Genomic DNA, 17065 nt, shown 5'->3' on the forward strand with positions numbered 1-17065 from the left:
GCCTGTTTCCCTGTCCTTACTAGGCACTTAGGTTTTGGCTAGAGTGACCTCCAGACCAACCAGACAGCCTTGCCATGTTAGAGTTCCACAAGGAGGAGAAAGAAAGAAGAACTCTATTACTTTGAGAACAAGTGACAAATGGAAATGGTTGCATGTCATGGAAACACCTCCCCACCCCAATGTGTTTGAGAACATCTTCCCCTGCAAGACACCACTAAGTAATTAAAACACTCAGTGTAGAAATGAATTCTAAATTTCTGACCTTTACCTACCTAAAAAATATGTCTCATAGAATTAATGAGTAGATGGTGAAGCCCCATTCAACAGCTATAAGCGTAGTGAAGAAAGCACTGGATTTGCAGCTAAAAGTTAATTTCTAAATTGTACATTTTCTAATAATTAGCTCTCTCACTTAAGATCTAAGAGATTGAGGTGAAATGAAATAATGCATGTGAAAGTATAAACCACCTTATAAATGAAAAAGCTATAGTTGACAACTATGTGGAAATCTCTACCTTATTTTTGAGCCCATAATACTTTATATGGTTCTGAAAACATACGAAAAGATATAGCAAAGAGTCTGATTTCTATATCACCTTCCCCTCACAATAGAGAACCAATTTTTTTGTGTATCCTTCCAGAGTTTCTTCATACAATTACAAAGAGATACATTTTTCCTCCATTGGCATATGCATCTTGATTTTTTTTTCACTTGATGTGTTTGGGGAGCTTGTCATAATGATGCATTAAGAATCTCCCTCTTTTTACAGCTGCATGCTACTTCACTATATGGAAGCTTCACACTTTAACCAATCTCCTCATGATAGATTTCCTTTTTGTTTTGTCACTGCAATGTTGCATTAACTACCTTGAACTTATGTCTTTTCACCAATGCATTAATATCTAAAAGACAGTTTCTAAGTGTGGTTCTGCTGGGTCAAGGACATCTGCATTTGCAATTTGGAAAGCTAAATTCTCTCTATTGGGGTGGCAGGGATTTACACCCTCACTCACATTGTATGTGAGAGCCTATTTCCCCTTGGCCTCACAATGGAGTAGGTTCTCAAACATTTTTTGGGTTGATTAAAATGCTATCTTATTGTATTAATGTGCATTAATCTTATGAGTAAAATCACACCCTTTTCATATTTTTAAAGGCTGTTTGTATTTCTGTTAACTTTTTTTAAACATCCACTGAACATTAGGTGCAAGAAAGCATCTAAGATTCATAACAACTTGGAAGTCCAATAATTTTCGGATCATCATTGCACTAGGCAGTTGAGATAAAAGGGAAGCAAAGAATTGAGGTCATGGATGTTCCATTTGCTCTGACTAAAGTTAAATACCCAAATATGCCACTAGAATGTGAGCAATGGAAAGTGGGAGCTATGTTCTATCCATCTTTATTCCTGGCAAAGGGCCTAGCTAGCATTTTGCAGGCACTTAGTCATATTGAACGCTTTAGCCATGAGATTAACTATTTTTGGGAATTCCTTTCACAAAAGTACCCAGCTAGGATTAAAATCTACATAATCTGGATAGCCTGGCAATGAGTTAAGATTATTTCTTCTATTTCATCAGAGTACAGCCATCCTAAGGTTTATTAATAAAAAATAGTCTGAAATGACCACTGTTAACAATATAAGGTCCAACACTTAATAAATTTGGTAAGTTTACTAGTAAATTAAGTTTGCTTAAATGAAGAAATCATAATACAGACAGAAGTGTGATGATTCTTAGGAAATCTAAAAAACAAATTGTTGTCAGTGTTCTTTCCATACAATCTAGCAGGAAAGGCTTTCTAATTCTAGACCATCTGGTTCTTTAGATAAAAACATCTGGGACTATAAAGGGGCAGTGCATGTGGCTATCATAAGGGCATGGATTACATTTGTTCTAATTGTTTCTCACTGCCTCTTTTCAGGTGGCTCCCTATTCTATTTTTCTTTTTAATTTTTAAAAGATTTTATTTATTGATTTTTAGGGAGAGAGGGAGATAGAGAGGAAGGAAGCAAGATCTAGTTGTTTCACTTTAGTTGTCATTGATTGCTTCTTATCTATGCCTTGACTAGGCAAGCCTGGGCCTCAAACTGGTGACCTCAGCAGTCCACGTGGAAGCTCTATCCTCTGTATCACCACAGGTCAGGTTATTCTTTTTTTTTTTTAATTTCAATTACAGTTGACAATATTATTTTATAATAGTTTCAGGTGTATTACATAGTGGTTAGACATTTATATAATTTATGAAGTGATCCCCCTGATGTCTAGTACCCACATGGCACCACAGTTACTACTACATAGGGTCAATATTATTGACTACATACCCTATGCTGTGCTCAACATCTCATGACTATTTTGTAACTACCATTTTGTACTTAATCCCTTCAGATAGCTCCCTATTCTGATTCTACTCGCTTCATTCTACCACTCACAATTTAAGAGCACAATAAACCTAATTACAGTAGAGGAAACTTTTTAAGTTCAAATCATCTATAGATGAGATAGGCTACAAGCATTTTGCTGTTACTCAGCTTTGCATAGGCTTAAAGCAGTGATTCTCATTTAAGGGTGTGGGAGGGTGAATATTAGCATCACTTAAGCTGTTTCTGTTGTTGTTTTAAATACACATACTCAGTTCCTCCTTGTAAAAGATATCAGGCTCTCCTGGGAAAAGCTTAGGCATATTCTGCAAAAGCTCTCCAGGTTGTCCTAACACTTTCCACTTGACACCTTCACTGTCACCTCTTTTCAAAAATAGAAGCACCTCCCAGATGCTTTCCACCCCCCACCCCCTCCTTCGGCTGGAAACACCAAGTCGTTTCCCTGAATTAGTTATTAGGTGACTCCTCCCTAGGAATCATTCCTGTGTCCTATCATGACCTGTGACATGAGAACTACTCCCACATTGTTCTTAACTCCTGCATTCAGAACTAAAAGGAATCATACATTTGCACCATGTTTGACATATAGTGCCCAATACATGTTGCTGTTTTTTTAAGAAAAGTGAAATAACTATCTATTCATTGTCTAACCTTCCCCATTTCCTTATACAGTGTGTCCGTAAAGTCATGGTGCACTTTTGACCGGTCACAGGAAAGCAACAGAAGATGATAGAAATGTGAAATCTGCACCAAATAAAAGGAAAACCCTCCCAGTTTCTGTAGGATGATGTGGCAGCATGTGCGCATGCACAGATGATGACGTAACACCGTGTATACAGCGGAGCAGCCCATGGCCATGCCAGTCGAGATATGGATGGTACAGAGGAAAGTTCAGTGTGTTCTGTGGCTCGCTAAATTCAAATCTGTGACCAAAGTGCAATGTGAATATTGGAGCATTTATAACGAAGTGCCACCACATAGGAATAACATTACTCGGTGGGATAAGCAGTTGAAGGAAACCGGCAGTTTGGTGGAGAAACCCCGTTCTGGTAGACCATCAGTCAGTGACGAGTCTGCAGAGGCTATACGGGATAGCTACCTAAGGAGCCCTAAAAAAATCAGTGCATGAGCCCACATCGAACTGCACTGAATAGGTATGAAACTGGGAGAGTTTTCCTTTTATTTGGTGCAGATTTCACATTTCTATTGTCTTTTGTTGCTTTCCTGTGAACGGTCAAAAGTGCACCATGACTTTACGGACACACTGTATTTCTGATATGCACGCTGTAAATCGTAATAGTTTGCACTCTAGGAGTCAGTACTTTCCCAGTTTGTCGCAGTCCAGCCACAACGAGTCTATTACGGGGACTTCAAATGGGAAAAGGTATGAAATTGAATAAATGATGGAGACTTAAAGATATATATACATAAGATGGGTTCGGGAGGATGGCACGGAGAACAGTCTCTACTGTTCCTGAGCCATAACATGGCCGCTCCTAAAAGTGCATCCGTCTTTATTCAGGAAAAAAACATAGTCTATTAGCAATTCAATTGTTTTCAAGACAACTCAAAGAAAACCCCCACCATACCATTCAAATCTAACTGTATACCAATAAGAAACTAGCTTCCAGCCTCTTCCGTAGAACATGGGTGGGACAAGCGAGAATCAGGTATAGCTCTTTGTTAATTAGGCAGGTGAGGTGGGGGGTTGGGCCCAGCACCTCTACCTCTGTCCCTAAGATATCCAGATTGTAAAAATACCCTGTTATATTTCAGTACCCAACAGATCCCCCTTTTGTATTTTTTTAAACTTCAATTCGTGTGCTGTGATTCATACTTATTTGAATTTCCATGTTCCAATTTGGAGGCAGACTGGAAAAATATAAAAGAAACAACAAAATTGAAATAGCCAATGCCAACAGATACTATAACAAGTGTCCTAATACAATGAAGTGATTAAAGCCTATTAGATTATTAAGCAAAGTCTTAACTAATACAACAGGATCTAAAATAAAATTCTTACAGTCTTGAATGTCCTTAACATGTTAATGTAATTTTACCAAGTCCATGTTGACACTATCATTGCTTCACATTATTTGTAAATGTAACCCAACCCTACTTCAGTCTGAGAACTGTCCCAAGGAGCAGGAGTTAACACATTCAGGAAAAGTCCACAAGGCACTGGAGTTGTGGTCACATTTCCACACTTTGCAGCTAGAGTCCAAGTCCCAATGACCACTGCTTCTAGCTGGCAATGATTCAGGTAGACTGGAAAAGCCATTTGCAGCATGTATGGAGACAGAGTTTCTGTTTTCTTTAAACTGGAGAGATGAACTCAGGGTGCCTTTCCCTGGAGCTTTGCAACTGTGGCGTGGTGAAGAGAATCTTGGGATACACTATGCTGGGTGGCAGAGGTAAATTTGTCTAAATTAGGAGCAGGTCTCAGCCTAAAATAGGCATGGGGCATTAAGGCAGGAGGAATATAGGAGACACTATATATTAAACAAAGCAGCAGAAAATAAGACTATCAACACCCACAACAGAGATTTTTGAGGGATGAATAAAAACCTGAATATTTAGGCAAGGCATAGTAAGTGGCCCTCATGTCCACAAGAAACGAGATGAGTTTACTTGCTACTTGGAAGAAATATCCTAGGCTCGTCCACAGTGACGTGAGATGGGGCTAATGGCCGTGGGCACCTTTAACCTTCAGTGGCAAGTCCAAGCAGGCTAGGCAAGGTTAGATCACAGGTGGTTGGAGCAGGGCTGAAAGAGACTGAATCTTCCCTTAGAGAACCGAGGGGGCAGCTTATCTTCCAGTATCCCTTCTTCCCACAGCAAAAGTATGGCCCTGGTGGGGGCCAAGAAGCCTGGCAGGCTTTAGCTCAATGACCTTTCTTTCCACTCTTGAAGCTAGGCCCTGATGGAGTCCTATGAGCCCCTTCAGGGCATTGGAGCCATTATAGGTGTATACTAAAAGCTGGTATTTTGCCTGATTTCTTTTGGGCTCTGTCTGCCTTTTTTGTTCCTGTTGGTCATTATAAACCTTAAAAGCCATGCTCAGAAGATCTTGCTGAAGGGTTTGAGGGTCCTCATCTGCCTATATAAACTTTTTCCGTATCTCTGGAGCTATTTGGAAAAAGACAAAATAGCGCTATTAGCTGAATCAAATAAGAGAGGGTAGAAGTTTGCAAGAGAAAGAGATTTGGCATCTCCTGTACACCAGCATTCAAAAGAAATTTTTTTAAGTAAATAGATTTGTGGGAGTTCCAGGATATGACTCTCTCCTTTTTTAAATATTATTTACAATTGACCTTTAAATATTTGTTGAGCACACTTTATAATATTTTGATTTCAAATGTTGTAAGAAATACTTGTCTTTATGTTAACTTTTAACAAAATATAGTAAGTGCATTTTCAAGCAATATTCCTATACTTATTAAAACATTTCCTTAACATTAATTAACAGACAATTTAAAGAGTATATATTTAAGCTGGAAAATTCCAGTGTGGCTTTCATTATTTTCCTATAGTAAGTAAATTCATGCTGCTTTAAGCTTTACAGCTTGCAGTAGGTTGGCCAAAATATCAAGTCTCTAGGATTCACATTCCATTTTATTTAAATTTAAATGAGCATGCTTTACTTGTTCCAATTAAAATTACAGATTTGTAGGGATAAAATCATTTTATTTTTTCAATATTAGAGCTGGCATTTCCAATTTTTGGATGCAAGAACTTAATTCAGGCTTTAAAAACAGACACATTTAGACATTAAACAAAGACTTCACATACAATCACACAACTCAAGAGTAAAACCCGGAATTTTAGAGATTAGAACGTGGCCTGCTTGATCTTACATAGGGCTATTTTAATAGTAATGTGATAAGGATAAATACTAAACAGAAATCTCTCTTAAAAAATCTCAAGTTGGCCGTGTGAGATCTCTGTTTAGCCATATCCAAACAGGCTCCCCCTTCACCCTCTTTCCAAGCATGGCATTATTAGCTGGATAACAGGTTTGACAGAGAAGGGATGAGTGCATGGTAAATTAAGCCTTATACAATTGCTTTTGTGAAGTGAGTCTCTCATACAGGGTCATGGTATCCCACCAATCATTCAGGAACCCACTGAAGAGCTTCAGCAGACCTAGGAAAAATACACACATATCCTCGGCCTCACAAGAGAACAGGGTCTGGCCCTTGTCAGATTCTTATAAGTGGGTCCCTCCATCGTACTTCAGGGAAGGCTTTCTTTGTAGGATTCCAGAGTCTCTCAGCTGCTGAATGACCTTGTACATCAGTATTCAAAAATTTTAAAGTAAAAAGAGCATGACGAAGAAGATTTGCAGGAGTTTGAGGGTATAATTCCCCTTTTGTTATTTTTTCTAGTGAATTTTTAAGTGTTTGATGTGCATGCTCTACAATGCCTTGACCCTGGGTATTGTAAGGAATTCCCATCTTTAGGTCAAGTCCAAAAGTCCAAAAGTAAATGCTTTTCCTACATATGCAGGAGCATTGTAAGATTTAATTAGTTTAGGAAGTCCAATAATAGAAAATGCATACAAACAATGAGCTATAACATGCTTAGCAGCCTCTCCTGTTCTGGCAGAGGTTACTATAAATCCAGAATAAGTATCCATTGTAATGTGGACAAAGTACTGTTTGCCAAATGAAGGTATTTGAGTAACATCCATTTGCCAAAGTTGTCCTGGTAGGAGTCCTCAAGGGTTAACTCCAAATGAAGGGACAGATAGTAGTATAGGACACCTGGACAGGATTTAACAATCTGCCATGCTGCTTCCTGAGAAAGTTGAAACTGTTTACACAGGGCTGCAGCGTTCTGGTGATGAACAGTATGAGACTGGATTGCTTGATCTGTCATGGTTGCTCCAATGATTTTCTTTTGGGTAGTTTGATCAACAAGGGCATTCCCTTGTGCTAAAGCTCCAGAGAGCATGGAGTGAGCTCGAATATGTCCTATACAACATGGAGCTCTATGTTGATGTACAAGTCTTTGAAGAAGGAGAAATTGCTGCAATAGTTCCTCATCAGCAGTTTTCCCTAAGACAGCAGTCTCTATAGTGGAAACAACCATAAGTAAATATTTGCTGTCTGTATACAGATTAAAGGAGGAACATGGCAAATGCTGAAAAGCCATGATAATGGCATGTAATTCTACCCTTTGAGCTGATTTTAAGGCGACTGTTTCAGTATAAACTTGTCCATCAATTATTAAGCCTGCTATTCCTGAGCTGGACCCATCAGTAAAGACTGTAGGTGCTTCAGGAATAGGCTCATTAACAATTGTCTTAGGAAAGACAAATTTAGTAATTAATGAAAATTGAACTATTTATCAGCTGGGTAGTGAGAATCAATTTGGCCTGTAAAATTTGCAAAAGCAATTTGCCATTTTGTGGAAGTTTCCCAGAGCCATTGTTGTTGATTTTTAAAAAAAGGAACAACAATAATTTGAGGCTAAAGACCTATAAGCTGTGCCTGACCAGGCGGTGGCGCAGTGGATAGAGCGTCAGACTGGAATGCAGAGGACTCAGGTTTGAGACCTGAGGTCGCCAGCTTGAGCGCAGGCTCATCTGGTTTGAGCAAAGCTCACCAGCTTGGACCCAAGGTTGCTGGCTCAAGCAAGGGGTTACTCAGTCTGCTGAAGGCCCATGGTCAAGGCACATATAAGAAAGCAATCAATGAACAACTAAGGTGTCGCAATAAAAAACTGATGATTGATGCTTCTCATCTCTCTCCGTTTCTGTCTGTCTGTCCCTATCTATCCCTCCCTCTGACTCTCTCTGTCCCTGTAAAAACAACAACAAAAAAAAACAAACCCCCAAAACCTATAAGCTGTAAAAGTCACCTACGCCCCTTGATAATCAAGGAGGCGACAAGACCAAAATAAGGAGATAAAACACTCTTAGGAGTAACAGCTAAATGAATCCATTCAATAGGACCTGAAGCTTGCCACAATAGTCCCGTTGGAGTGTAACTTGAAGGACAAATTAGTAAGGCTATTGAATCTTCAGGATTTATGCGTTTTAGTTGTGCTTGTTGCAAGACTTTTTCTACAAGCTTTAAAGCAGGGGTCCCCAAACTACGGCCCGCGGGCCACATGCAGCCCCCTGAGGCCATTTATCCAGCCCCTGCCGCACTTCCGGAAGGGACACCTCTTTCATTGGTGGTCAGTGAGAGGAGCACAGGATGTGGATGCATCCTGTGCTCCTGGAGTACTGTATGTGGCAGCTAGCGCAGCTCACGTACAGTACTACTTCCGGTGACGCGGCATGCGTCACGGCTCTGAAAGTGCATCATATCACTTGTTACGGCTAGCAGTGACAAATATGGAACCAGACATTGACCATCTCATTAGCCAAAAGCAGGCCCATAGTTCCCATTGAAATACTGGTCAGTTTGTTGATTTAAACTTACTTGTTATTTATTTTAAATATTGTATTTGTTCCTGTTTTGTTTTTTGTTTTGTTTTTTACTTTAAAATAAGATATGTGCAGTGTGCATAGGGATTTGTTCATAGTTTTTTTTTATAGTCCGGCTCTCCAACAGTCTGAGGGATAGTGAATTGCCCCCTGTGTAAAAAGTTTGGGGACCCTGCTTTAAAGCTTGCTGTCCTGCAGCTGTAAGTAGCTGAGAAGTTGGTTTGGCTGAGCCTTTAAGAATATCAAAAAGTGGCTTCAGTTCCCCGGTAGTTAATTTCAAGGAAGGTCTAAGCCAATTAATATCTCCTAATAATTTCTGGAAATTGTTTAAAGTTTGCAAATGATCCGTCCTGATTTCTAACTTTTGTGGAAGAATTTGTTGTCCCTCAATAATTTGTCCTAAATAAGAGAAAGGCAAAGATTGCTGTACCTTTTCAGGAGCTATATAAAGTCCTGATTCTTTCAAAGAATATTCTAGTTGTTGCAAAATGGTTAGCACAGTGTCTTTATCTGGATGAGCAATAAGAATATCATCCATATAATGAATTATGTATGCTTTAGGGCAGTGGTCCCCAACCCCCGGGCCACAGACCGGTACTGGTCCGTGGGCCATTTGGTACCGGTCCGCAGAGAAAGAATAAATAACTTATATTATTTTCGTTTTATTTATATTTAAGTCTGAACGATGTTTTATTTTTTTTAAAAAATGACCAGATTCTCTCTGTTACATTCATCTAAGACTCACTCTTGACGCTTGTCTTGGTCACATGATACATTTATCCATCCTACCCTAAAGGTCGGTCTGTGAAAATATTTTCTGACATTAAACCGGTCCGTGGCCCAAAAAAGGTTGGGGACCACTGCTTTAGGGTGTTGCCTTCGTATTGGAAAGATATAATAGTTTGAGCAACATATTTTTGGCACAATGTAGGACTGTTAGCCATACCTTGAGGCAAAACTCTCCATTGTTATTGCTCCATTGGAGCCTGGAAATTTTTTTTTTTTCTTTGTGGGAGAGACAGAGAGAGTCAGAGAGAGGGACAGGTAGGGACAGACAGACAGGGAGGGAGAGAGATGAGAAACATCAATTTCTCATTGTGGTTCCCTAGTTGTTCATTGACTCATGTGCTTTGACCCGGGGGCCCAGCAGACTGAGTGACCCCTTGCTCGAGCCAGCGACCTTGGGCTTAAGCTGGTGAGTCTTGCTCAAACCAGATGAGCTTGTGCTTAAGCTGGTGACCTAGTGGTGTCAAACCTGGGTTCTCCACATCCCACTCTGACACTCTATCCACCATGCCACCACCTGGTCAGGCCGGAGCCTGGAAATTAAGTGAAGGAACACTGAATGCAAAACGCTTGCAATTATGAGGTCTTAAAGGAATAGTAAAATAGTAATCCTTTAAGTCAATAATTACAATTACTGCCATTCCATGGTGAAAATTCCATGGAATGGCAGTAGGAAAAGGGAGTCCTAGCTGGAGAGGACCCATAATTTCCACAGTCTTATTTATTGCTCTCAAATTTTGTAACAGCCTTCAGTTTCTTGATTTCTTTTCAATGACAAATATAGGCATATTTTATGGGCTACTAGAAGGTTCAATGTGCCCAAGCTTTAACTGCTTTTGTACTAATTGAGCAGCTGTCTTAAGTTTTTCTTGAGTAAGGGGCCATTGGTCAACCCATATAGGATTATTTAATTTTCAAGTAATTGGGTTTGTATAATGCATTATTGGGGTAACAGGAGCTACCAAGGTTCCTATGCTAAATTTTGATATACTAATCCATGCCTTCTGGTATTGGGTGTCACTTCTATGAGGGTGAGAATTCCTCGCTGTTCTCTGAGCAAGCATATGAGTACTGACTAAACTATTAGGACAAGCAACGCTCCCATATTTTTTAAAACATCTCTACTCCATAGATTAATTGGCAATTTAGGGAGCACATAAGGCTGAAAAAGTCCAGAATGACCTTTCTTATCTTCCCATTGTAAAAACTAGAGTTTTGTTGAAGGGATTTACTCTGCCCTATACCTTGTAATTCTGTGGCTGTTGCATGAGTGGGCCAGGAAGGAGGCCAATGTAGCTTAGCAATAACAGATACATCAGCTCCAGTATTTAGAAGTCCTTTAAATTTACACCCTTGTATTATTAGTTTCATTTCAGGGCATTCTTGACCTATTTTTTGAATGCAATAGGCAGCATTAGTGGAGCCAAATTCTCGATTCTTTCAGGGTCCCTTTTGCAGGGTTTGGCCTTGTCTTAAAAGAGGTAAAAGGATTAATTGAGCAATTTTCATGACAGGGGAGATAGTGACTATTTTCCTCAGAGTGTGAGCCATTACTTTAATTTCCCCTGTGTAATCCGAATCTATTACTCCAGGGAGAACAAAAAAATTCTCTCATAGTTAAACTATTTCTGCCTAATAAGAGTCCTACTGTGTTACTGGGAAGTGGCCCAAAAATTCCAGTGAGTATAGCTTGAGCTCCCATTTTTGGAGTTAATATGAATTGGGAAGTGAGACTGAGGTCCAGTCCTGCACTGCCTGTTGTTGCCTGAGATAGTTGGGCAATGTTTGACCTGCTGGAATCATAATTTGCTGAGGAAACACCGACATTGCCGCTATTGTTTGATGGGGATGGGGAAGGCCCTATTGTCCATTTCCCTGAACTACCTGCCCTTTGGTAGTATATTTAGACTTACACTCATTCGCACAATGTTTCCCTCTCCTACAACATGGGCAGAGGTCTGCAGTTTTAGGAACTGGCTGCCCATGAAGGGGAGGCTGAGACTGATATCCAGGGGGAGTAGAGCAACTTTTAGCAAAATGTCCCACACCCCCGCATTGGAAATGAGGTCCATGAGCAGCAGTACTTTCCTGACCTTCTTTTTCTTGTTTCTTTTGCCTTTTATCAAAATACCCTGGAATTCTTGCCTTAACGTCTGTGGTAAAAGCAAGACCTTGCATGTATGAAGTCCCAACATCAGTGCATATTTTGATATAGTCCTCTCTATCTCCCTTCTTGCAGTGAGGCCAAAATGCAGCCTGACAAGCCGAATTAGCACTTTCATACGCTAACTGCTTTATTACAATCTTTCCTACATTTTTATTCTTTACTATTCTTTCGACTGCTTGAATTAGCCGTGAAACAAATTCTTGAAATAGGTCATCTGTGCCTTGTCTAATTTTACCAAATTCTTCCATTTTGGCCCCTGGAGTAGGCAGGCATTTCCATGCCTTTATGGCTATCTGATTAATTATAGTATAAGTAGTTAGTTGACACTCTAATTGAGTTGCCATATGGGCATATTGTCCTTCTCCAGTTAACATATCTATAATAACAGCAACCTCCTCTTGCTGATTTTTCTCATCTGCTCTATGGCCTTTTCATGAAAGTCTGACTTCCACAGCAAATAATCACCCCCAGAGAGACAAGCATGAGCAATCGCCTTCCAGTCATTTGGGGGAAGAGCCTTTGCACTAATAGTATGATATCTAATAAACTGAGTGTAAAAGGGGCAGTAGGCCCATACTGAGCACGAGCAAGTTTAAGTTCTTTCAGAGTTTTAAAATGTATTGGTTCATCTTGTCGCACTACTTTCCCCCGTTGTTTTGTCTTTCTACAACTCCAGGAAAACAGGTAAAGCCATTTATTGTTTCCCTTATGTTTCGAGCCTGGTCTATAGATTGTTGGAGCGGGGATTTCCAAGGGTCTCATACAAAGACCTTGGTAGCAGGGGGCGGCAGAGGCACAAAGTTTAAAAGGGCCACAGCTGTGATATTCTCATCTCCCGAGTTATTCCCAGACTCCAAGTTCTTCTTATATTTACATTCCTCTGTTTCTACCTCATTCTGATCAAACAACTTATTCTCAAATAAAAACATCTGTACAAAAAGAAAAAGGTCCCTCACTTTTGAACCTATTTGTCCCATGGTTATTTACTCTCAAATTACTTTATTATTATACTCTCCTCCCAAACTCTACTTAAAAGCTTCACTCTCTAAAATCTTTATACTTACTTCATGTGCACACTACTGAGGGGTTCCATTACCTCTCCTCTTTCCCTTTTTTGATGGTCACATGTATGGGCGCCAATTGTCACAGTCCAGCCATGACGAGTCTATTACGGGGTCTTCGAACGGGAAAAGGTATGGAATTGAATAAACAATAGACAGAGACTTAAAGATATATACATACAGATGGGTTGGGGAGGATGGCACCGAGAACAGTCTCTACTGTTCCTAAAGCCGTAACATGGCCATGGCCACTCCCAAAAGCGCATCCATCTTTATTCAGGGAAAAAACGTGGTCCATTAGCAATTCAATTGTTTCCAAGACAACTCAAAGACAACCCCTACTATACCATTCAAATCTAACTGTACACCAATAAGAAACTAGCTTCCAGCCTCTTCCGGAGAACATGGGTGGAACAAGGGAGAATCAGGTATAGCTCTTTGTTAACTAGGCAGGTGAGGTGGGGGGTTGGGCCCAGCACCTTTGTCCCCAAGATATCCAGATTGTAAAAATACCCTGTTTATATTTCGGTCTCCAACACCAGTTGATAGTTCCCATATTAAATTTTGTCAATTAAAGCATATGTGATAATATTTAAGTCCCTCATCATTTTTCTGATACTTTAAACCACCTAAAATCATCCTAGTCCAATCCCTACTTGTTTTACAGAGAAGGAAACAAAGACTATGAATGATTAAGTGATACTTCAGCTAAGGTCAGAGTGGCAGAACTTTTACTACAATCCTGGTCTCATTAAGTACTAATCCAGTAGTTTTCTGCTATAGCACATTATCTCTCTATCAAGAATTATTTGTACTCATTTAACGCTTAGTCAGTGATGAGCACTTACCCTGTGCCAAGCCCTGGGCTAGATGCTTCATACACTTTCATTTCACTAAGAATCAACATATACTTTTTTTGAGAGAGAGAGAGAGAAGGAGAAAGAGGGACATCAAGCTGCTCCTGTGTGTACCCTGACTAGGGAATCAAACCCTGCAACCTCCGTGCCCCAGGAGGACTCTCCAACCAACCAAGCTACCTGGCCAGGGCAAAAACTAGAAAGCCATTACAATCAATTCTGGGAGAAGGGACTTTTTCCTAAAAGGAATTTCAGGTAAGAACACTTTGGGTCTGTAGGACCACTCAATTTAAAGGCTTCTATTCCTTTCTTGCCCTAATGATGCATCCCCTTCTCCTTATATGCCCTCTCCTCTAAACTCAATTTGGATTTGCTAGGGTGTCGAACATTATTAATTCAACACTTCTGTCTCATCTTACAGAGTTGCTGGTTTTCTTCTGAAAGGCATTTTCCTGGGTCTTGCAGGGGGAACAGAATCTAAACTTTTTTTCCCTCTTCACCTCACTTGCCCCCTGCTACAAAGCCTCACCGCAACAACTCCCCTCCCATCCACAAATGGACAAAAAGGAAGCAGGCACAACGTGTTGATTTTTAAAAGGTCTTGTTAATAGTTTGTCCATTTCAATGAGTATGAGAGCTGCTCTAATCGGCGCCTTATGGGGAAAGGCATCTGTGCCCGGAGGAAGGGAAGGTACTCTCACACTAAGGATTCCCAGCTGCATTCCGAGGGCTTTCAGATTTAGTGCAAGTCCCCGTGTGCGCAGCCCTTGAATCAGTTTTAACTGAGGTTAACCTCTGGCTGGACCGTTTTACCGGTTTCTCACGGTCCTGCTTCTCTTCCGTTGGTCTCGGCTCCTCCCGGGAGGTAGGCCTGTCTTCCTTTAGGACTCGTCCCCTCTCCTCTTCTATCACTTTGGCCCTTGTTTCCTCCTTGGCTCTGGAACACACCTGGTCTTTGGCTCTTGGCCTCGACCTCCCCGCGGTGCTATTTGCCCTCGCGCTCCGTCTCAATGCTTCCCCCGCATTCCTGGTCGCCCTGCCACGCGCGCGGCGCTTCCGTGGGCCCCGCGGCCGCGCAGGGCTCCTCCTCCGGGACCGGGCTCCCTCCTCCAGCCTCCGGCGCCTCAGCTTTCTCTTCGGCTTCCGGGTCTTCCAGACCCTGAAATAGCCGGCGGAGGCGTTGCCGCTGACCCTGATGAGTGTGCTCTTAATATCAGACTTGGGCGCTTCGCCCGAGCGGCAGCAGCACTCCCTGCGCACTTGGTAGCCAGCATTTCCCAGCTCCTTCCTGAGAGCGGCCAGGGTCAGCCCTTTGTGCGCGGCGATGGCTCTGAGCAACAGCTGGGACACTCTGAGCACGGATGACGGGCCCCGCCTCGGCGGTCCCCCGAGGACTTTTTCCCTGGGCTGCTGGATTTTAACTTCAGCGCCTTCGGATTCCCCACTGGGCTCTGCCGTCTCAGCTTTGGCCTCCTCGGCCATGGCCCCGCTCCGCGTCCGCGGGGCCATGGCTTTGGGACTCACCTACCAAGGGATGAGGTAAGGCTGAGGCTTGTGGGTCACGTCACAAAGGCCGGCCCAGGTTCAGGTCTTCGTTAGAAGGCTGGCAGATCCCTCCTCGGTAGGGGGCTTTTTTTTTTTTACTTTTAATAACCTATTAAGAGTCCACATCCGTCTAGGTCTAAACCAATCCAGATCTTCCATCACCTTTATAACCTTCCCGGTTTTGTTCCCTGCCATAAACACACTTCTTATTGATCTTGATCTTCGCCACTTTTTGAAGTTCACTAATTTTCTGTGAAAAATACTGCACACCACCTACCCACATTTTCCTAAGGTGAGAGACACTGCTCTCAACTATCCAAAACAAGTCATACGATGCCTTTAAAAAGTAACCGTGGTAGTCTATAAAACGCAACCCGGCCTAAAAGCACCCACTTTTAGGTGCCATCAGGTATCTGCAGTCATGTTCCTGACTCAATGCAGGGCGAGGAAGGACTGTGATTACCCTAAACAATTCCCACACCTAGGAAGTTCAGATGCCTCACTCAATGGATAAAACAGATTCCAAATAGCCTAAGAACACTAGTCTAATCATTATTCTTTGAACAGACTTTATGCTTTTCTCCCTCCAGTCCCTCTTCTTGGCTTGCCATCCCTTTCTCTGCCCAGATAAATTCTACACATCATTCAAAGTTCTGTTAAATCCTTTCTTCACTGAAAGACTCAGACTCTTTCAGTCAAATGATTTCTCTGTTTTTAACTACCACAATTACTTTTGCAATCCTACACTGCTATTTCTTTATTTTAAATTAATTTGGTATTAGAGGGTATTTTTTAAAAGAAAAAAACAACAACCCTGGATTTGGAACTGGAAAACGGATACATATCTCAGCTCTTTAATAGCCATATGACATTAATAAATCCTTTAATATCTTTGGATCTGACTTCTTTAAAAAAAAAAAAAAGCCAGTAATCTCTTCCTACCAACATCACAATTATTGCAAAGATTCAGAGGAAGTCTACCCAAATATAAGGCATAAAATTGTTTTACTTTGACTGGTTATGTATTTGCAATTAGATAAAAAGGTTCCTGAGAGCCAGATAGTCTTTGAATTTCTACTTCCCATCCTGTGCCTAACACCATCTTTCATTATACACAGCAGGCATTGTTTGAATCTGTTTAAGCTCCTCCCTGGTGAGGAGGCTCTCTCTGAATTCAGAAGGAAACTCCCAGAAAATCAGGAGAAGAATGTCAAAGGGTTGGAAATGAAGGGACCAAGGAAGCTAATTGCTCAAAGACCTCTATTATGGACACAGTTTTATTGAGAATAACTCAAAAAATTCTTCACATTGAAAGCATATTGTACTTTTCCAGAATATATTCACTTATACTCAGCAGTCTACTGTGACATAGTTTCTTCCAGGAATCCATGTTTCAGGAAATAGCTTAGATCTGCACTTCTTAAACATTAATGTGCATTTCATAAAGTGCAGATTCTAATAATTAGGTCTGGGATGTGGCCAGAAGTTATACCTTCAAACAAACTCCCACGTGGTTCCATCTGGCTAAAATACAGGGGAGGGTAGGCAATGAGAAGGGAAGTGGCAGGAAATGAGACTGGAAAGGTGATAGGGCTGAGGTGTAAAGGACAGATACCATAATAATGACACATCTGTGAATGATCGGTTGCACAGCAGTAAGTGGTCAAGTTTGGAATCGAACCTAGGTCTATTTAATTCTAAGGTCTGAGTTTTTAACCACAAAACTCTACTTGGTTTCCCTTTCTCCAAGATTGACCCTCCACACTTTACATATCTCTATTATAAAGCAAGGGGAAGTTTATCTCCATAATTACAGCTCAAAATCAAGA

General features: G+C 41.1%; 2 protein-coding genes across 2 annotated transcripts in view; both read right to left on the reverse strand.

The window, feature by feature from the left end:
* Positions 1–11433, reverse strand: part of LOC136391530 (zinc finger protein 273-like) — a 29622-nt gene extending 18189 nt beyond the window's left edge. Inside the window, 1 exon segment of the mRNA XM_066363238.1 lies at positions 11372–11433. Coding sequence (XP_066219335.1) covers positions 11372–11433 — 62 coding nt within the window.
* Positions 11434–14344: 2911 nt separating this feature from the next.
* Positions 14345–15173, reverse strand: H1-7 (H1.7 linker histone). The gene has a single exon (XM_066365782.1). It carries the CDS (start codon positions 15171–15173, stop codon positions 14394–14396), a length of 780 nt encoding a protein of 259 aa, XP_066221879.1. The 3' UTR covers positions 14345–14393.
* Positions 15174–17065: the final 1892 nt, after the last annotated feature.

Source organism: Saccopteryx leptura, chromosome 2 (genome assembly GCF_036850995.1).
Source record: "Saccopteryx leptura isolate mSacLep1 chromosome 2, mSacLep1_pri_phased_curated, whole genome shotgun sequence".
Taxonomy (NCBI): Eukaryota; Metazoa; Chordata; class Mammalia; order Chiroptera; family Emballonuridae; genus Saccopteryx; species Saccopteryx leptura.